This window comes from Trichoderma atroviride, chromosome 5, assembly GCF_020647795.1.
Source record: "Trichoderma atroviride chromosome 5, complete sequence".
In the NCBI taxonomy this organism is placed as follows: Eukaryota; Fungi; Ascomycota; class Sordariomycetes; order Hypocreales; family Hypocreaceae; genus Trichoderma; species Trichoderma atroviride.
The window spans coordinates 1,229,177-1,249,431 of NC_089404.1; the positions used below are offsets into that span (position 1 = coordinate 1,229,177).

Below are 20,255 nucleotides of genomic sequence, written 5' to 3' on the forward strand. Positions count from 1 at the left end.
CGGGGCGTCCGGCAGCTGAGCACCGAAGCTCCGTACCGTACCTGTGAAGAAAAGAACATTGGAAGACCCCAACAAAAAAAAAAAAAAAAAAAAGAGGCTCGTTTTGTTTCGGGTCCCCCTGTTTTGGTGTGAGCTTGGCTTGGCTTGGCTGACTGGGGGATCCTTCCAGTTCCACGTATTCGTGTTTTTGTCAAACGGAGGACTTTTTATCTTTTTTTTGGGGATTTTGCTGGCAGCCTGGCTTGCTTGTCTCCTATTTTTGGTTTTGTTTTCGTCAGCTCTTACAATTATTCTTTTTTTTTAGCAAGTATCTTTTATTTTGCATTTTTATCATTCATCGGAATGGTGTCTTTTTGAATAAGTCCTGCTTCTTCATTAACCTTTTTATTCTCTTTTACACCTATTACGCTTCTTATCTTTCCTATCTAAATGTGGCCGGCCCCGCGATCAACTGTCGATATTTCTCGGTGATGAAGCCCGCGGATAGCGCCTCCGCCGCAATTAGGGGCGCCACGCTGGCCTTTCAGAGAGACAAGCTCGAGCAGAAGCAGCAGCAGGGACAACAGCAAGAACTGTCGGCGACGAGACAGCCCTTGGGGCGGAGTCAGAGCCACGTCGCTGCGGGCAGGAGAGACAATGGCGCCTATACGGCTGCGACGGAGGCGGTTCGATCGACGGCCAACGGCTCGAGCAATAACACGATCGGCACACGAGCTCACCTTGTCCCGGGGCGGACGATTTCGACAGCCTCGGCACCAGAGCAGGCGGTGGTGGGATTAGGTGCTTCGAGGCCGCAGCAGCTTGAGGCCCAGCAGCAGCAGCAGCAGCGTCACACCGGTGGTGGTGGCGCCTCGGGGGCGTTTGCCTCTCAAGCTGCGCATCTGGGCCTGGCGCCAGCGGCTGCGCGGATGGACGTCAAGAATCCGAGCCTCATTGCGGCGACGCTGGCTGCGAGTCGGAGTGCGAGCCCTACGAGGGCGGCGGCGGCGACTGCGGCGACGAATACAACGAGGATGGCGAGCAGGAGGGCGGAGAGCGTGAGGACGATGAGCTCGGCGAGCAGTGCTGGGGGGGAGCAGCCTTGTTGGTGACGTGGATTCGGGCCCGTTGGCTTCTGCAGGATCGTTGATATCAATGTTTGAGCGCGGGAATGGAAAGGGGCCGTCGCCGCCAGAGTCGGTCGTCAGCGGTGCTGGAGCTGAAGACAAGGTCAGGCCGGAAGCGACGGTCGTGGCACAGCATCAGCCGCAGAACAAGGCCAAGAAGCCAAAGAAGACGCCGACGGCGGTCAAGCGAGATACGCGGGCGCCGCCGCCGACGCCTCCTCCCGCTGCCAGGACGCGCCGAGACCCGATGGCTGAGACAGCTCCGGGAGGGGACGGAAAGTCAATGTCGGCGGCGGCGGAGGTGTCGGGTGGGCAGCGGATTGATCAGCGAGGGGGGAGCTTGGGGTCGCAGACGCAGAAACAACAACGGCTGTCCAATGATGATGGTAATGGTCAATCCCAGCAGAAACATCAGCAGCAGCTTACAACGACCAAATCGAAAGAGAACAAGGCTGTCGCTCCGCCTCAAAGGCCCATGACTCCAGAAGCTGCTACAACGCATCCATCAACATCAACAGCAACACCAGCTCCTTTGCCGCAGCATAAATCCAAGCCCACGAGCTCGCATCCACGATCAGAAGCTACGACGTCACCGCCGCGAGCGATCCATCCTTCTACGCCCCCGCCTCTCAAACCTCTGATGAGCAGGACTGTCGCCGAGGTCGTGTCCCCGCAGCCGACGCGGGTGACCAAGACTCCGTTGAGTCCCATGGCCTCTCCGCACTTGACGCTGAACCCATCTATACATGTTGCTCTGGCATCACCTTCGCCGGATCCGCCAAAGAAGCGTCACGATGTTTTGGTAGTGAAGCGACCTCCTACGCCGCCGAAGCCGAGAGGGCAAGGCCATAAACGTACAGACAGTGGGGATGAGCCTAAGCTACGAGGCAGGTCTTATAGCCATCATTTGGATGCGGCGGCGGCGAATCAGTCGCGGGCTTCTATAGCTTCTGCAGTGCGGTCGGGGCAGTCTGTGTCTCCCCAGCATTCAGGGTCCTCGCGCCCGTCTTCCATGTTCCTTTCTAGGAGACACTCTATGGCGAGCACTGCGTCGCCCGGCCATACGCAGCTGGATAATCTTACCGATGCCATCATGGCCGGGTCGCTCGCCTCGTCCCGCTTGACGCCGCACCATACCGGTTCGAAGCTGGTTCCTCCTCCGGTGCCGAAACGCCAAAAGTCGCCTCGGATGCTGCATACGCTACGAAATCCTCACCAGGTATCTGACGATGAGGAGGATTCTCACAAGAAGGGGCATCGGGCTCTGCTGAGAAAAGGCAAGCACGCGCACCATGAAGGATCGCGGAAGAAGTGGCGGGAGGAGATCCGACCGCGAGAGAGGAAGCGCTACGAGGCGCTGTGGGCGTCGAACCGCGGCATCTTGCTGACGGACACGCGGCTGATGAGCCCCGCCACGAGCATCAGCAGCGATCTGGACAGAGACGTCTCGCAGTGCGTGGCAAACGTGGTGGTGAGGGAGGTGTGGAGGCGCTCGAGGCTGCCGCTGGATGAGCTGGCCGAGATATACGACCTGGTGGACCGGAGCAGGATGGGGATGCTGAGCAGGGCCGAGTTTGTGGTTGGGACGTGGCTGGTTGATCAGAGGCTCAAGGGGCGCAAAGTGCCTGCGCGGGTGACGGATAGTGTCTGGGGGAGCGCGAATGGGGTGACTGTGAAGGGGCCGAATGGGAAGTGAATGCCGTGATACTTTTTTGATGTTGTTGTTGATACCCCTGTAGAATAGATATGATACATATTGAGCGTTATATGCGTGCGTTGGGTGGTTACTTATGATGGGATACTGGATGGATGGGATACTGAATAAACTGAATGGAATGCCAGAAGCTGGATGGAATACTGAATAAACCGAATGGAATACCAGAACCTGGGTGGAATACTGAATAAACTGAATGGAATATACCTAGATTATGACCTACAGTCTAATTGATCTTGTGATTGCGGGACTCGGTTTAATGGGATGTCTTGACGAATTATATGCTCTTGCTAAGAATTTAACAGCTTTCATTTGAATACGGCCATGTACTACATTTACTTGAGAAATGAAAGTATCAAGTAATATCAGATTCAATTACATCGCTTGGAGCTATACTAGTCTATAAAAAATGCAAATCATAAATATTAATGCTCGAAATCAAAGTGTTCCTTGTTATTCCCTCGGCGCCTTCATATAATATGCCATTGTAGTTATGTCGTCACGTCACACTCTTTGGTCGTAAATATCCAGGTAGTTCAATCCATGTTCAAGCTCCATTTTCAGTCTGTTTCGCTTTTTCGTCCAATTTAATTGGAGCTGGACTTGAGCGTCTTGGAGGTCTCGCTGCCGACGGTAATGGTGACGTTGTGGTTGACGAGGGTGGGCATCTGAGATACGCCGTAGAGGCTGTAGACGGTGGCGGAGATGATGCCGTCGCCTTGGGCGATGCTGGCGGGGAGGGTGATGGTTTCGGTGATGTTGGTGAGGATGTTTGAGTTTTCTGTCTGTGTTAGCATGTTGTGCCCTATGATTGATGAATTGTTTACGTACTGGGTCCGAGGTAGAATGAGCCGAGGACTGTGCCGAGACAGTCAGGATAGCCGTCGCCCGGCTGGTAGCCAATGGCAATGGCAACGTCGCTGACGGCCTGGATGTAGTTTGCGGTCTCGATGGTGAGTTGGAAGGGCGAGCCGGGCTTGATGGTTTCGGGGACGGCGATGCCGCTGATGATGGCGTTGGCGGAGGCCAGGAAGGGGATGATGGCGGCGATGGAGAATTGCATGTTGAAGGTTGTCAAGTTTGAGTTTGTTGTTTGGTGGAAGTGTTGAAGATGAAGGTAGTTGTAGTGTTGGCTGTTGAGTTTGTTGTTTGGTGGGAGAAGTGTTGAAGATGAAGGTATTTATACTGTTTGGCTGTTGATGGTTTGTTGGTGAGTGGAATTTCTCTGATGATCAGTGGGATTGACAAGTTTATATAGTGGGCGGCAGCAACAAAGAAAACTACATGCCAATTACGAGCTGTTATTTTCAGCATCTTTCTTGAGTCGAGGGAGAAGCGGGCCGAGCGAATGAGATCATCGATGACTCTCCTTGGACTGTGGATCGGCGGCCAAACACGAGGTTTTGGCTCCTGTTGGGCTCGTTCGTTTGTCGCATGGCGAAAAGGATACCAGATACGAATGTACGTTTGCAGCTCGTGTTTGTTGCTCCCTTGTCTTTTCTTTTTGTTTTCTTTGATCTGGATGATTCTTTTCTGGGGGTATGAGGGCATCATATTGCCGGATTCGGGGACATGTATGCTGTCAACTACGGCGATACATCGTCTGGGTACCTCCCCTTGTTCCCGTGTGGGCACTACCAGAGCTATGCTATGCTACAGGGCTCAATTTACTGAACAAAGAAGAGAGCGCTTGGGCGCTACGTTATGACGATGGTGGGAGCTCAGTTTTCGACTAGGGCTGAGGCGTGTGGCCGGGGATTATGGGATCGGCAATGCTGAGATGTGTGTGTGCTGTACAGTGCTGTTACATGCTATTGGATGAGATGATTTGCTGGCAGATTACTTATACGATGCTGCTGTGGCGATGAATGCGAGGGAAGAGGCACGTTGCGTCTGGTTGGTGAGATGGGAAGTCAGAGAGGCACTGCTGGCAGGCCAGGATTCGTTCGTGGCTGGTTGAGGGTCTGACTCGGCTGGGATAATTATAGCAGCGGGTCTATGCGCCTAGCAGGTGGTGTCAATGGTGAATACTGTGAAACGCAGTGCTGCGTCTACAGTCGGTAAGGGATAGAAGAAAGAAAAGGAATATTCTATAGCCGGTCATTGAGACTTTTCTTCCCCTTACACCGTCTATTCGGCTGTTGGTTCTAGAAGCAGAGCAGGAGGTCGGAGAAAAGAATAGGAGAAAATAGTAGCTGAATAGGTGCCGATACGAGAGGGGCCCTTGCAGCAGCCACTCGTGTTGGTGGTTTTAGGGGATTCGCTTAGCGGGCTTGGGGCTATAGGGATGGAGAATTATGCTGGCAACTACTAGTACTACTAGAACTTGTAGTATCTTCAACACGAGGTCACGAGATGAACAAATTCATCATTGCTTGAAGAAGATTGAAAATAAACATTTTGCAATGGGTGGTGACCTTGTCCCCATTTGTTAAAGGTGTGGATAAATGTAGCATTCCAAGGTTACGTGCATTACGGGTTTTATTCCCGAATCGCTGGAGATCTTCAGCTTGTGTCGTCATGCGGGACGGCTGAAGCTGTGTGAAGGCGCTTTTGCGTTGTGGGAAGGTATGACTTCATTTGCGTGAGATTCGATCGGCTATCGTTTTGGACGTTTTATTGCTCGGATGGATGGGACGGGATGGCACAGCTACGGAGGTTTTCATGATGAAGAGCTATGCTATGTTTTAAGCTGCGGCGTTGGATATATGAAAGTGGCGCTGGGTCCACTTGGCCGGCAGATCCGGTGGGTTTGCAAAGATTTTGACACTTTTGGTGGCGTTGACGGTGTTGCATTTTGGGGGGTTGTGAGTGGTGGTGGACGATTGATGATGGATGAGGCTTGAGATGTGTGATGCTTGACGATGAGTTATCATAGTTGAGCTGGAATAAAAGATGGACTTGAACATGCATGTGCTTCTGTTGCTTTGATTGTGCAGCTTTTGGGTGTAATTGCATGCTTCAGACGGTGGATACTTGCAGATGGCGGCGAATCCGGCTTTCGCGGCATGGCCGTCTCGAAGTTGAGGTTGTTTGCATACCCTGGAATAGCCTCAACAACTTGAAATCAGTTGCGGTGGACGCAACTCAATCGGGTGTCTCTTTCTTGGCCAGCAAAATACATAACAAGCTGATTAAAAGTAATGGACATTATAGCAATGTTCAATTTGACTGTGCTATTATTGAGATAGTTGCAGTCAATGCAATATGTTACGCGGTGTAATTCAAAATGAGGCGCTTTAGAACTTCGCTGCAAATTTGCTTGGCGCTGAAATAAACAGTTTATATACCAATACAAGGCCGCTTCACTCAACCAAACCACCTACCTTGGCTGCTCACAGCCAATTATCTTCCGTAGTATAGTGGTCAGTATGCAAGCTTGTCACGCTTGAGACCCGGGTTCAATTCCCGGCGGGAGAGACCGCCAACCCTCTAAGAGGGTCTTCTTTTTTGCCCTTTTACCAATTTTGTCTTTGAGTGGCTTTTTAGCCTTGGCTTTCAATTATGCATATTGTTTATTTTCTTCTTCTTCTGTCTTTTAATAGATTTTTGCCACTTCTCCTTTTTTTTATCAGTTGAACTTGCTTTTTGTGGCGTGCATAGATGAAGTCTTAAAATATTATTGCTCCACATAATACGGTGGTGAAGGATCAATGTCTCAGCCTGATCGTATCTTCTATGTAGTATAAACATCCGCTCGTTATTTGTCTATTTGCCATAAAACCGACCCTAGGCTTCAGCAAGTTCCTTTAAAAATGATCTTCATCTCGAGGGGAAAAATATCTGCTGTCGTCAAATTTCGGGTTCGAATTTTCGTAAAAAGGGTCTGACAAACAATATGCTTCTGCTTTCCGCTGCCCGTCTTATTTCGTCATTGCTTGGCAATTATCCAATATTTCGTTTCTTTTTGCATTAATTAGATTATTCTTTTGTAAAATTCAGGCTGTAGAGGATACAAAGGCTGAAAATCGTAAAGATAATTGGTTCGTTTGGTGGTACAGCCTGGCCTCAGCCTGTCCCCTGCTTCAGCTCGCCCCAGTGCAATCAAACAAGGACTGCCAGCTGTGCATCGCGATAATTGATCTACCAATAGAATTGGTCTTCGGTGATGGTAGCCGCCGCCAGAAATGCGGTGTAGACCTATGGAGTAATCATGCTGTCCATATCTTGTTGAAGAGGCTGGACCTCATATATAGCACCGGTCTGCTGATAAATACCACAGCTGCATTACTTTAGAAGCACTCCCAACATCCACATCCTGTCCATCTTTAGTTATCACCGAAATACCACCAGAATCAATGGAGCCTTCAGCTTGCTTCAAACGAGTTCTCCTCTTGAGCTTGGTGCCGCTTGTCAAAGCCTATACAGTATTCGAAACAACATGCTCTGCCCCAGATCCACAGTCGGAGTTCATGTTTGTATCAGCTCCCAACACTCGTGGCACTCTGAATATATTATGGACTTCTCTTTTCACCATTTTTGCCTGCACGTGGACAGTTCAGCATCTCAGTATTCCCAAGCCATGCAACGGCCGCAATGATAGAAAGCGAGACAACTTCAGATGGAAGCTCGAAAGGTTTGGGAAGAGTTTCTATTGGATGGTTATCACAATAATGGCTCCAGAATTCATCATGTCCAAAGCGGTTGATGATCTAACTGAGTCACGTCGGTTACAGAAAGAAATGCAAGAGTTTGCCAAAGAAGATAAAGTCAAATGGACGTTGACTCATAGCTTTTATGCTGGGATGGGGGGCTTCGTCATACGGATAATACCGAAAGAAAGATTTTTTTACCGTCTTTCTGCTAAGCAGGTTCATGGACTTCGATACACAAATCAGATCAGATCACTTCCCGACATCACGGCTGAAGAGCTTAAAGACAGATCGAAAAGTGATGTACTTGGCAAAGCCGTCGCGATTGGGCAAATACTCTGGACGATTGTGCAAGTTATAGCTCGGGCTGTTCAGAAACTACCTGTTTCTCCGCTAGAGGTCGCCGTGGTGGCTTTTGCAGTTTGTGCCGTCTTTACGTATGGCATATACTGGGAAAAGCCACAGCGCGTCCTGACGCCCATCGATATCCTTGATCAAATGCGCTACGATGACAAAAAGAGAGTGCTAAAAGACATTCTGAAAGAAAGACCTTCGTGGGAGCAAGCAGCTGACTTCGTGTATCGAAAATTGCGCTTGACCTTGAAAAAGAACTTCCCGCTCCAGTTTTTGGGCCACGTCCAGAATATAGCTGGCGGGAGGGTTACACTATAAACCGGCGGAGGCAGCGTGATAGAGTTATTGTAACTGGTATCGCCGCGGCTGTATTTGGCGCAGTCCATCTCATCGCATGGGACTTCGGCTTCCCGACAAGGATTGAGCTGATTTGGTGGCGGTACGCAAGCGTTTATTTGACTGCATCTCCTCCTGTCATGGCACTTATATTTCTCACTTATATGGTGCTGCGTCGTCGGCACATGATCGTGAGCAATTTCTACAAAAATGGGTGGTATATTCTGTTTGCTTCCTCTCTGGCTCCGCTCTTTTGTTTGTATATCGCGGCAAGGCTCTTTATTCTTGTGGAGATGTTTCGGACGCTCTTTTTTCTTCCTGCTGGATCATACATCTCTACTTGGTCAGCGAATATTCCTCATTTTGGTTAGCTGATCTCCGCGACGATCTCAGATGCTTTATAAGTGTTGGATTCGAAACTGTTAGTTGATGCTATGATAACATCGTTTGTTGACTCAGGAGTTTGTATGTTGAATAATATGAAGAAATTGGCTGGAATGTACTCTGAATGTGTTGATTTAAGAACCAAGTCCGTGCCGTGACACATACGAAGTAAATATAGAAGTTCTGTCTATAAAAGCCAAACTCTAATTGATAAACATATCGATGCTTTGTTCCAACGTTTATACGAGTATGTGCCAGGAACACAACCCGCTTATATCCACAAGGGAACTGCCGACAGCGAGGCGTTACTAAGCTTAATGAGGATAGAACTCTAACATACCCATTTGGAGAATAATTTCCATTTATGGTTGACCAGATCACAACTTATAAACAAGTTTTTACCTACATTATTGTTTGTGAACGCTCATTTGCCAATGCATAACCTCGGGTATCCTATTTAGGAATCATTCGACCAAAATTTCAGCGGCGGCGCATCTCCGTCTGCGCCATTACGACAGTGCGAGCAAAAAAAAGGCTCTGCCGGCAAAAATCTGCTGACGACTAACAACTTGTATGCGACGCCGAATTTCCGAACGCGTGGCATCACTGTGGGGAGCCGCCAACTCCGACTCATGTCCGTCGATAAGGCCATTTTCGAGGTGTGTCTGGGGAACGACTGCCGGCATCCGGCAAGCCTCTCTTACGCCATTGGTCTCATTAAAGGGCCTAGCAGTGTTCTAGAAAAGCTGAACTAGCTCGGCGATTGTCGGTAATCGTGAGAGATGAATGACAGGTCAAGCGGGTGGCTTGCATCATTAAATTCGAGTGGGTGGATATGTTGGATACATGGCTGCCAAGATGTATATATATAAGTGCCTGGCAAGCTGTTGAATCATGAACAGCTTCAGCATCCAAATACACGCTTGCCACCATTGACTCAATGCAGCCACATCACACATAACCTAATCTCACGCAGACTTACACGTAAATACATTTGATGTATAGTCCACTGCCGTACAACTACGCCGGACCGTCGTCGCGACACCAACGAGACCTGCACCAGGCGCTCGTCTCGCAGTTCTCGCACTATGAAGCTGAATCTCGATCTGCAAGATGCCCACCAGGGGCCGTATCTTGCGCAAGACCGCGTAAGGGCCTTGTTCGAAATCCGCGGTCCTACCTTTCACAAATCGCCGCGCATCTCGGTCAAATTCGTCGGCACCATGGTCGTCTCGTTTCCCACGCATGTTAACGGGGCCAGTCCGGGACAGTTTACAACAGTGGTGAGTCCATGTTGTTAGGAGGCAGCGAAGTACGATGGAATGGCTAACGTGATCACCAGCTGTTTGAAGAATCGAGAAAAATCGAATACAGAGACTTGCAGTGGGACGAAGACGAAGCCTCTGGCGAATCCATCTACACCACCCCCATCGACTTCCAGTTCCCCGCCGAGGCCAACTGCTACTGCGCCAGGCCGCAGAAATGCCAACTCCCGCCGTCAATGGACATTGTCGAGCCGGAAATGAGCGTCAAGGTGACGTACGGAATCGTCGTCTCCGTGGGCCGCTGCATTCTCGGCCCAATGACAAAAGTCAAGAGCGTGGCGGTCGAGATTCCCTTTAGCTGCACCCCGACCATCACGTCGCTGCCCAGATCGTCGTGCGTCTTGTCCGTGGCGATGAATGAAAAGTCTGGCCGGCGATATGCGCACCAACGAAACGCAATCATGGACCAGGAGCACGCCGACGGCTCGTGTCCGTCATATAGCCCGAAATACTCGCCCTCTATCAAAGTCGAGGTCCTGCTCCCTCAGCCGGCGGTTCTCATTCGCGGCCAGCCAACTCCCGTGCGAGTCATCATCCACACACCTCCAGACGTGCTCGAGTCCGGCGTCTATCTGCGGAGCGTGACCATGGACCTAAAGTCCACCGTCATGACCTCTGTCGGCATGCTGCCGCGGACAGCCACCCAGAGACGGCACGGCTGCAGCATGGCCGGCGCGGTCAAGATTGACAGCGAAGTCTTTGAGCTGGACTCGGGCGCGTGGGGCAACTTCTTTGTCATGAACACGAAGCCGACGACGCAGTCTTGCATCGTGAGGCTGGACCATGCGATGGAGATTGTGACGGGCATTTCGATTGGGCTGGGCAGCGACGTCAAGTATGCGGTGGCGACGTTTGATACGATTGTCATGGATCCGCCGCCGGCGTATGAAGTTGGAGATGCGATACGGTTGCAGGCATGAAAGAAATGACAAGAAACAAAAAGGAAGATGTACGATGTGAAATACCCCGAGACCATTTTGATGGAAGATACCCAACATGGTCATGTTAATGACATAACGACTTGAATAAACAGCGTTGAAAGCTATTATAGGACAGCCAAAAGCTAGATATATACAAATAAACACTCTATATACAACAACCATTCCAATTAACTGCTTCTTTCACTGTAACAGCACAGCCATCCGCAACGGCCTCTCCCCCCTCACCGTCCGCCATCGATTCGTCGACTCAATAAGCTCGCCACATCCCTTCACCACCCACCACCACTTCCTCAGAAACCCCGGAGTCACCTCCCAGCTCTCCCTCTGATACGGCTCCCCCCCACAGAATCAACCCCCCGGCGGTCAGGAGCATCATCACCGTTCTTGGATCCCGGCAGCGCATTTGTCCACTTTCGGGGCAAGTCACAGGCACCATCCATGCAGCTAATGAGATTTCCGAGCAGGTCGGTCAGAAACTCGGCATGGCTAAAGTAGCCTTCGTACCGAATCAGGTTGTCCCTCATCTCCGGAAAGGGAAACACGTCGATCCAGCTGGAGTGGGGATGCGAGAGCTGCAGGCTTGTGGGAGCCAGGTTTTCGGGGAAACGCAGGGCCGTGAGGATCCTTTCGTCTGGCATATGCGGGAGGATGCGTCTCAGAGTGATTGTTGGCGCATGTGTGCGGCTGCACTCGAGAAAGGCACTTGGCCTGAGCACCTTTTTATTGTACGAGAGGCCCCGGAGCACGTTGAAGTGGATGAGATGGAGGAGATGCTCCGAGAGCAGGCAGTAACGCAGGTTAGTCCAGGGAGAGGAACGCCTGTCTGCGGCTGTTGCTGATACGGAAGCTAATGCACGATGCGGATGGGCTTCATCGTTGGGCGGCTCTTCCGCCTGTGGTGGATGATCCCTGAGAACCAGCTGATTGGACAGAGCGGACTTGTTATTGGTTTCTTTGGGGTCTTGTTTGGGTTTGATTGCTGGCATATCGTCATGTCCATCATCGACCCGCCAGCGATGGATTCTGAAAGGATGCGCTATGCTGCCATCGGCCGCCTTCTTTTCCCTGACCCTCGATCCTGGCCGGTTATGTTAGTAGTCACTTCTTGCAATAGAAGTTTTAAAAAGCCCTATACTTACGAAAAGCTCTCTGATTCACCCTGTTTTGAATCTTTCTACGGGCTTGGCGGATCTCGCTGGTTGTCATGCCAGGTATGACTTCGTCGGATATCGCATCCATATCGGGAGACTGCGTCCTTTTACTTGAAGCCATTATAAACATATAAAAAGGAGCAATCAACAACTGGAACAGCCAATTATTAACCCGTACATGTTCCCATGAATTGGGTGTTAAAAAGGGATGGTTCTTCAAGCACCCGCCATCGGCTCACGGCCAGGTACCCACAAATGCGGAGCTTGCCCGGACATAATCAAAAAGCGCCAGACCTGCATAAGCGCGTTCTAGATGTGTAGCGCCTATCCGCTGTAAAATAGGGCTCGTCTGGTAGAATATAGCGCTAATTGTCTGCATATACAGCGTTCATCGTTTACAGCAACACAGATGGCACTCTGTATTATGATATCTAGGCATGAGGAGTGGTAATCAGTGACTTTTACTTAGGGGGATCCTACTCGATAATTCTACTTGAGCGTCCCGTTAATATAACATGGTAACTGTTGATCAATGCGGAAAGCTCTACACCCCGAGACCGAGAATATGGACATCACCCAGCTTCATGAATCAAGCTCGCCTATACACTACAACAGTTCCGAATTAAGTCATTACAATACATCTCCCACGTGCATCTAGGCCTTCACCAAGCCATGCCCCTGAAAAGAACAGCCTGCTCCACGAATGCATCTGCAGCTAGGTGTCGGCGTTTAGGGAGAAGCCGCGGGCCATCCCAAAACGGCAAAAACCATCAGCCGCCGGCCATGTGGGGCCGCAGCGAAATCCCGCCAGTACGGATGGCGGACTGGAGCTGGGGCTAGGCTGGTTTGGGAAAAAAAGCATCAGCGTGTAAGTCGACGGGGTTTGAGAGTATTCGCGGACTTTGAATGCATTGGGGAGATTTCGAGTGACTGTAGTGAACATGGTAATAGTTGAAGGGATAGGAGAGCTTCGGATAGGTCAAAGAGTGGGCATATGCAGATATATAAGAGTCAGTAGCGTCCTACCGGAAAGAGAGATATCCTAGACAGCTTCAAACAGACGCACTTACAACACTTACATCTCTTACAACTCACATTTTTCAACAACATCTTTATATTCACATAAAATGTCTCGCTACGCCGAAGCTCACGTCTCCCCACAAGGCCCTGGTGATGCCAGACCAACCGCCCTCCAGGTCGTCCAGGACGAAGGAATGACCGACAAGCTCAAGGGCAAAGTCATCGTCATCACCGGTGTCTCATCCGGCATTGGCATCGAGACCGTCCGCGCCCTGTCCACCACAGGAGCCTCCTTCTACCTCACCGGCAGAGATCTCACCAAAGCCAAAGATGCGCTTGGAGACATCTTTGAGCCCTCCCGCATGAAACTCGTCGAGATGGACCAGACCTCACTCAAGAGCGTCCGAGCTGCGGCAGAGACCATCTTGGCAGGTACTGACAAGATTAGCATCCTCGTTAACAATGCTGGCATCATGGCCATTCCCGACTTGCAGCTCACGCAAGATGGCCACGAAATGCAATTCGGCGTCAACCACCTCTCTCATTTTCTCTTCTTCCAGCTTCTCAAGCCTGCTCTCCTCGCTGGTAGCACTCCTGAATTTGCCTCCCGCGTGGTCAATGTTGCTTCTTCTTCTCACCGTTTGTGCGGTATCCTCGCCTCGGACAATTACAACTTCCAAAAGGGCGGTTACGACAGATGGGTTTCCTACGCCCAGTCCAAGACGGCAAACGTCTACATGGCCAATCAAATTGAGCGTCTGTATGGCGCTCGCGGCCTTCACGGGCTGAGTCTTCATCCCGGATACATCGCCACTGGTCTGATGCGGTACGTTTCCGAAGAGGATACCAAGGCCATGGTGGCGTCGATTAGTCCCGAGATTCTTCAGGGGAGGAAGAGCCCTGAACAAGGTGCTGCGACGCAGGTGTGGGCTGCGATTGGTAAGGAATGGGAGGGCAAGGGGGGAAAGTATCTGGCGGATGTTGCGGTGGCGAAGCCTGGACCGGATGATCATGATATGACGAGCGCGTTGACTGCGGGTCATACGTATAATGCGGAGGAGGAGGCTAGGCTTTGGAAGGACTCGCTGAAGATTGTTGGGTTGGAAGATGTTGAGTAGATGTGAGAAGATGTTTGTTTGTTGAAACTAGAGTTGTGTACATGTTTACAAAGAATAAAAGGCAACGTTTCATGCCGAGGACTATCTAGATCCCAAGATATGTGATCCCAATCGGGTATTTCGGATGAGTAGGTAAATATGTTTATCCTGGGCCAAGTATACGATATTAGATTCATGCTGACATTGCAAGAATTTGCCCGACTTCATCTTCCGACATTATTCCACTACTGATTTACTTTCCTCTAGTGCAAAAAATTCCCTAGACGTCAGGGCCCATTTTATACACTCGGGTACATGTAATGATTGATTGCTTGTATGAAGCATACAAATATGCTTGTCAAGCGGTTCTACCCGACGCTAATCTGCTAGGTATAAGTGACCAGCCTTTTAGCACTGACTGAGATTCATATCAAATTCGAATCCGAGAAGCTAATTTTGACGCTTAACTAGGAGGGTTTAGCAAAATAATGATCTACAATGAAGGGATGTATAGCGCGACTTGCAATTAGATTCACTAAAGGTACATGTAGTGATGGGGGCCTCGGGCGCGGGATTGCCAACGCCAATTTGTCTTTTGGCCACCATATGTTCACCGTAGCTGCTATTTTTATAAATACCAACATGACGTTGTCACTAAACTCGACATCGTATCAATACGCAAGTGCTTGGTGGTGGCAATAAGACGTGGAAATGGCAGACAGAGAGGTACATACGCCGTACTCACCGCCTCAACGCTGCGACATCCGTGAACCAGGTTATTGCTGTGGCGGTAAGGTACATGCCTCATTGAGTGTGACAATTCCGCAGATATAGACACACGGCGAGATGAAATGGGGACAGCAGCCAGCTGAAGACAGGGATATCCATCCCTTGCGCAACCCAAGTCGCATTCAACTGAGACTTTTGGGCAACCTTCTTTCTAATTGGCAGAGATAAGGGCGAGTTTCGACGTGGCTGCATTCTAAAATTATAGTCTCGCTGTGCTACCTATCCACGTAGACGCCGAAATGGCCGTGCTGGAGAAGCGAGCCGTGTCTCGGCTGGAGTTGTGCCGGGACAGCCGTATGGGGGCCAAAGGCGCATGATCTATTGACGTGGGATCAAGCCTCGGAAATGCATGTCTGAGTAAGATGGTTCCAGGAGAATGGAGATACAGGGAGGAGAATGTTGACTTTTGCTACGGGTGGATACACTCCTCGAGAAAGCCATGTACTATTTGTATTTGTACTGCCTACTTTAATCCTCAGATGATGGGCAACTGGCTTGATACAACATCGTCAAGATGACTCTTCGACAATCTAGTCTATCAAAGACTTGTATGGAACCAAAGATGTATCTAGAGATGACTCACTGCTTAATTATGACCCTTTCTTTACATTGATTAAACTTGTAGCTCAAACCGTCGACGTCGTCCTTACTGTCGCCATCACTCGGCCTTATCTAGCAACTGTAAGCCACTTTGCCTCATTAAATGCAATGGTACTACGTCTCAGACATGCGATTAACACACGAGGTGTGATTACAGTCACGAGATACGATCATAGTGCGGTAGATCTGAGACGTTCCAACCTTGTGCCAGCCGCCTGCTGCTTGTCCTACGTAAGTGGGCTCGGATCCGGAAAGATCTGGCTTGTAGGATCATAGTACTACCAGTAATATTCTTATACTATACGCGACAGATAAGGGAAATAACCCTGCTGATAGGTTGTTGCTCGGGCGGAAGCAAAGGCCCGTAGCTCGATTTAGGAGAGTCACGACGCAGTCTTTTGATGATCCTGGTCACTGGATACATGTAGTAATAGTGGCGATATTACCATCACTCACGTAATATATGTATACGCACTAGGAAGAAGTGGTTGATGTAAAATCTATTTATTCACTGCCCAGGAATCGTACATCTGTGTCCTTGACCTCGAAAAGGCACATCATTGCAGACACAATGAAGACTCTTCAAGTGTTAGCCACACTTTTACAAGTGGCATCATTTTCTCTTCTCTCCCACTGCCTACCAAATGCTCATGATGCATTTCCACCTTTACTCGATGCCACGCTCGCCGACTTGCGCTCCGGGTTGGACAGGAATCTCTTCACCAGCGTTGACTTGGTACGGGCCTACATTGACAGAATCCAAGAAGTCAACCTGCAGCTCAGTGCCATCACTGAGATCAACCCCGATGCATTGTCCATAGCCGCAGAGCGTGATGATGAGCGAAGAGCTGGCATCAATCCTGTCAAGCTGCCTCTCCACGGCATACCGGTTATTCTCAAAGATAACATTGCCACATTCGACAAGATGAACAACACTGCCGGCTCATACGCCTTGCTGGGCGCCAAAGTCCCCGAAGACAGCACCATTGCGTCCAAGCTACGCAAGGCCGGGGCCATCATTCTCGGCAAATCCAACTTGTCGCAGTGGGCAGCATCCCGAGAACTCATCAACCACGAGGGCTGGTCGGCCTATGGCGGCCAAGCACTCGGAGCCTATTTCCCAAATCAAGATCCCCGAGGGTCGTCGTCTGGAAGCGCCATTTCGTCCTCGATTGGCCTCTCGTGGGCGGCCGTTGGCACAGACACCAGCGGATCGATCCTCGCACCGGCGCATGCCAACAACGTCGTGGGATTCCGGCCCACCGTCGGGCTGACGTCGCGGTATCTGGTGATTCCGTTTTCGTCGAGGCAAGACACCGTCGGGACTTTGACGCGCACAGTCAAGGACGCGGCGTATCTGATGCAGGCCATGGCCGGACCTGATGGGCACGACAACTATACCAGCGCGATCCCGTTTGGCGAGATGCCCGACTATGTTGCCTCGTGTAAGGATTCGGGCCTCAGGGGCAAGCGGATAGGCGTGTCTCGCAATATCCTAACACCAGGTTACGATCCGGCGTATGATAGTGATCCGGCGGCCTTTGAGAGAGCGCTGGATGTGATGCGCTCGGCTGGCGCCCAAGTCGTGGATAACATTGACATGAACTGCTCTATAGTGTATCAGTTATATGCCCAGAGCACCAATGTTTCTGCGCCTCAGAAGCCTTCCTTCACCACCGTCGGCGCAGATTTCTTATCCGACCTGCCCAAAAAGTATCTCAGTTTGCTCACGCACAACCCTAACAACATCGCTTCCGTTGAGCATCTTCGAGATTTCACCAGACGAGACCTCCGAGAGGGTTACCCGGGCTTCAGCACCAGCGGCTGGGACGATTATCTATACTTTGGCATCAACAACACGAATCCAACCTACTGGCCCAATGTCACTCTGGAGAGATACTTCTTCGGCAACGCGTGCGTAGCAGGGGCGATTCAGCAGCACAACCTGGACGCAATGGTTCTACCCACGCCCTATGCGATCCTGGCGGCGTCTCCAGTCGGTCTGCCCGCCATCTCCGTGCCTCTGGGCCGCAGTCCAGACGGAGCTCCCACGATAAAATCTGACTGGGGGAATCTTGCGGTGTCAGCGCCCAACGGCCCGTTTGGAATCTCCTTTTCGGGCCTGGCCTTTAGCGAAGAGAAGCTCTTTGCGATGGCGTACGCCTTTGAGCAGAGGACGAATGTGCGCAGGACGATTCGGCCGCATGTTGTGCCCAAGACGGAGCTGGTGGATGTTGTGCGCAGGCGATGTGTTGTGCTTCCGAGATCTGAAGGGTGTTTGCTTTAGGCTGTATCACGACACGTGGTGGCTTTGAGCTTGGGAGCTATTACGTTGATGTGTTGATAATATGATGATATGAAGAGTTTAAATTTTGCGTTGAGATTGTGATACTCTGTTAGTTCAACTAGTCGCCGGCGACGGTGTGAAGCACTGCTTTATTGTGCAAGGACTGATAATGAGCGTGAATTATAATTTTATACCAATAAGAAAGTGCCTTGTAGCTTGTGCCTATTTCTCGGTTTATTGCTTGTCTGACTTCGGATATCTATTCCGGATATGAGAGTGTGACAATGCCACCCTGATACGTGTTTTGGGTTCCACGGCGGCGTGGCGTGATGTGGAACGTTCCGAATAAAACAATAGTGGCTTACATGTGCATATGAGCTCGCATAGAACACGAAAACTGCAGTGGCATCAGATCCATCGTACAAGATAGGTAATAAGCGGCTGAACTCTACATCCGATTCGGCGGTTTGTAAGGATGATAATCGAGAGGATGATCTGGTATTACGCTAAAGGAAGAAGAATAAAAATAAGGGATTCTCATGTAGGATGCATCTCGGCTTCAACTCGGAACTTTGAGGCTTGATATAAGAGCGAGATGTGAATTGATTGCTTGAGAAGTTTACCGCGCGGTTAGTGGTGCATTGCGGAATCCCTGTACTTTATACTTGACGAAGAAACTTTGCATTTTCCATGGATTTTAGCTACACGTGGACTTGAGGCATGTATGATATACATGTATATCGGCGTTGATTATGTCCGAGAAGAGTCGGATCGTTTGCGATAGACCCGCTGGTGCAGGTAATGAAGCAAGCCGGTGACTATCTGTATCTACATGCACCATTCGTACTCAGGCTGACCACTTGGAGTTTCAAGAGACACTCCTGTAAACTGAATCATAACACTTGCTATTTTTGCTATTCATCAACAATAACAGAGTAAAACAGAAAGTTCCGATTAATCATAGTTCAGTTACTCTTAATGAAATCTCAGATCTCAAGGCCGGTTTCCAGCTGGATACAAGTACTTCCGCATCAACACCGACAACGCGACCCGGACTATCGGTTGCGACCCACATCAAACCTCACGATCGAATCACAAACGATACCGCGCATTTTAATGGAGACATTTTTCATCTAAAATCGCTGCTTACAGAAGCTTGTGTAAGACGGTGGAGTTGCATATATAGCTGACTCATCGAGAGTAGCCAATCATTGGGAGTCTTTCCTTGAGGGCTACTTGAACACGGAGATTCCAGGTTTTGCGAGAGCCGATTTTTGTATTTTGGGATAAAAAGATAAATAGGCATCTCTCAGAGAACTTCTTCTAATCGTGGTATAGAAAAGAGAAGATTGTAGAAAATCTCGAATAGACGGATGCTTGTTACAAAGACTCTGACGAGAAACTTGTTGCTCAGCAGTGTTTTGACAAAGCGAGCACACTTTATTGCTGCAACACCAAAGCAGCAGGCTTTTTATATATCCCACTCGGCGAGTCAGAGACACGCCTTCGACATGGCTACAGCGGGAGAAGCGCCAAAGGACACAAAAGAGCCATGTCCTGTCAAGGAGGAGCTTCCAAAGCTCTCGGATCATGAGTTTAGGGTGTATAACCGTCTGGCTGATAAGATGAACTGGTTTGTAAGTATACTCCAGCAACTCATCACAAATCACACACTTTAATGAGAACCATCTCACACATAAACCTCCAGCACAACAACTTCCGCCAATCCTGGAACGTCCTCTGGCAAGCCTGCACCACCGGCCGCCGCCCCCAAGGCATGTCCCTCAAGCAGCTCTTCCAGATCGGCACCGAGTTCGCCGAGCATCTCACCGTGCACCACCGCATCGAGGAGACGTACTTCTTCCCCATGCTGGCCAAGCGGATGCCCGAGTTTGACCCCAAGAACGGCGACCTGGTGAAGCAGCACGCGCAGATCCACGAGGGGCTGGAGGGGTTTGAAGAGTACATTGGCCAGTGCAAGCGCGGCGAAAGGGACTTTGAGCTGAGCGTGTTGAAGGACAAGATGGAGAGCTGGGGAGGCGTGCTGTGGGCGCATTTGGACGATGAGGTGCGGTCGTTGGGGGCGGAGAATATGCGCAAGTTTTGGACGTTGCAGGAGATTCAGCGGTTTAACATGTAGAGGGCCTGCTTTCCTCTTTGTGTGTTTTCGTTTTCTTTACTTCATTTAGCGAGGGTATGAGCGGCTCATATATCAAGCAGTATAGATGAGATGAATATATAAAAAGAAGTACATGCATAAAATCATAAACATAAATGACAAAAGTATATGACATAACATAGCTGTTACATGCAAACCCCGGTGAAGCAAAGACAGACCAACAAGCTTACCTCCTACATACTTCTCCCACCTGGTACCAGCATTTACTCCGGGGCATAGTCGTGCCCGCTGTTTATCTATACGGTGTCGTAAGACAGGCAATTCTTTCTGTGTATTGTGAGTCTTTCCCCCCCAAGTCTATCGTATGTTGCACAGCCGCTCGGGCAACACAAACAGAATGTACTCGCCCCTTTCACCAGGGCTTTTCAAGAAGAGAAAAC

At 50.1% G+C, this 20,255-nt stretch overlaps 9 protein-coding genes and 1 non-coding gene across 10 annotated transcripts; 8 read left to right on the forward strand and 2 right to left on the reverse strand.

Annotated features, from left to right (window-relative positions):
• Positions 1 to 470: 470 nt before the first annotated feature.
• Positions 471 to 1,091, forward strand: TrAtP1_009610 (uncharacterized protein; the record flags this gene model as incomplete). The annotated part of the gene is made up of 1 exon (XM_066114363.1): positions 471 to 1,091. One exon carries the CDS (start codon positions 471 to 473, stop codon positions 1,089 to 1,091), a length of 621 nt encoding a protein of 206 aa, XP_065970459.1.
• A 43-nt stretch (positions 1,092 to 1,134) lies between these two features.
• On the forward strand, positions 1,135 to 2,802 carry TrAtP1_009611 (uncharacterized protein; the record flags this gene model as incomplete). Its single annotated transcript, XM_014091302.2, has 1 exon — positions 1,135 to 2,802. The coding sequence occupies one exon, from the start codon at positions 1,135 to 1,137 to the stop codon at positions 2,800 to 2,802; it is 1,668 nt and encodes a 555-aa protein (XP_013946777.2).
• A 279-nt stretch (positions 2,803 to 3,081) lies between these two features.
• Positions 3,082 to 4,137, reverse strand: TrAtP1_009612 (uncharacterized protein). Its single transcript, XM_014091301.2, has 2 exons — positions 3,652 to 4,137; positions 3,082 to 3,601 (listed from the first exon to the last, which is right to left on the reverse strand). Exons 1-2 carry the CDS (start codon positions 3,881 to 3,883, stop codon positions 3,408 to 3,410), a joined length of 426 nt encoding a protein of 141 aa, XP_013946776.1. The 5' UTR covers positions 3,884 to 4,137; the 3' UTR covers positions 3,082 to 3,407.
• A 2,031-nt stretch (positions 4,138 to 6,168) lies between these two features.
• On the forward strand, positions 6,169 to 6,240 carry TrAtP1_009613. Its single transcript has one exon. It is a non-coding gene; the product is annotated as a tRNA-Asp (tRNA).
• A 1,211-nt stretch (positions 6,241 to 7,451) lies between these two features.
• TrAtP1_009614 (uncharacterized protein) lies at positions 7,452 to 8,084 on the forward strand (the record flags this gene model as incomplete). The annotated part of the gene is made up of 1 exon (XM_014091300.2): positions 7,452 to 8,084. One exon carries the CDS (start codon positions 7,452 to 7,454, stop codon positions 8,082 to 8,084), a length of 633 nt encoding a protein of 210 aa, XP_013946775.2.
• A 1,282-nt stretch (positions 8,085 to 9,366) lies between these two features.
• TrAtP1_009615 (uncharacterized protein) lies at positions 9,367 to 10,905 on the forward strand. Its single transcript, XM_014091299.2, has 2 exons — positions 9,367 to 9,769; positions 9,829 to 10,905. Exons 1-2 carry the CDS (start codon positions 9,575 to 9,577, stop codon positions 10,729 to 10,731), a joined length of 1,098 nt encoding a protein of 365 aa, XP_013946774.1. The 5' UTR covers positions 9,367 to 9,574; the 3' UTR covers positions 10,732 to 10,905.
• TrAtP1_009616 (uncharacterized protein) lies at positions 10,888 to 12,099 on the reverse strand. The gene is made up of 2 exons (XM_014091298.2): positions 11,892 to 12,099; positions 10,888 to 11,830 (listed from the first exon to the last, which is right to left on the reverse strand). The coding sequence occupies exons 1-2, from the start codon at positions 12,031 to 12,033 to the stop codon at positions 11,058 to 11,060; spliced, it is 915 nt and encodes a 304-aa protein (XP_013946773.2). The 5' UTR covers positions 12,034 to 12,099; the 3' UTR covers positions 10,888 to 11,057.
• A 799-nt stretch (positions 12,100 to 12,898) lies between these two features.
• TrAtP1_009617 (uncharacterized protein) lies at positions 12,899 to 14,041 on the forward strand (the record flags this gene model as incomplete). Its single annotated transcript, XM_014091297.2, has 1 exon — positions 12,899 to 14,041. Exon 1 carries the CDS (start codon positions 13,031 to 13,033, stop codon positions 14,039 to 14,041), a length of 1,011 nt encoding a protein of 336 aa, XP_013946772.1. The 5' UTR covers positions 12,899 to 13,030.
• Positions 14,042 to 15,873: 1,832 nt separating this feature from the next.
• On the forward strand, positions 15,874 to 17,951 carry TrAtP1_009618 (uncharacterized protein). Its single transcript, XM_014091296.2, has one exon. The coding sequence runs from the start codon at positions 15,981 to 15,983 to the stop codon at positions 17,694 to 17,696; it is 1,716 nt and encodes a 571-aa protein (XP_013946771.2). The 5' UTR covers positions 15,874 to 15,980; the 3' UTR covers positions 17,697 to 17,951.
• A 1,256-nt stretch (positions 17,952 to 19,207) lies between these two features.
• Positions 19,208 to 19,836, forward strand: TrAtP1_009619 (uncharacterized protein; the record flags this gene model as incomplete). Its single annotated transcript, XM_014091295.1, has 2 exons — positions 19,208 to 19,333; positions 19,405 to 19,836. 2 exons carry the CDS (start codon positions 19,208 to 19,210, stop codon positions 19,834 to 19,836), a joined length of 558 nt encoding a protein of 185 aa, XP_013946770.1.
• Positions 19,837 to 20,255: the final 419 nt, after the last annotated feature.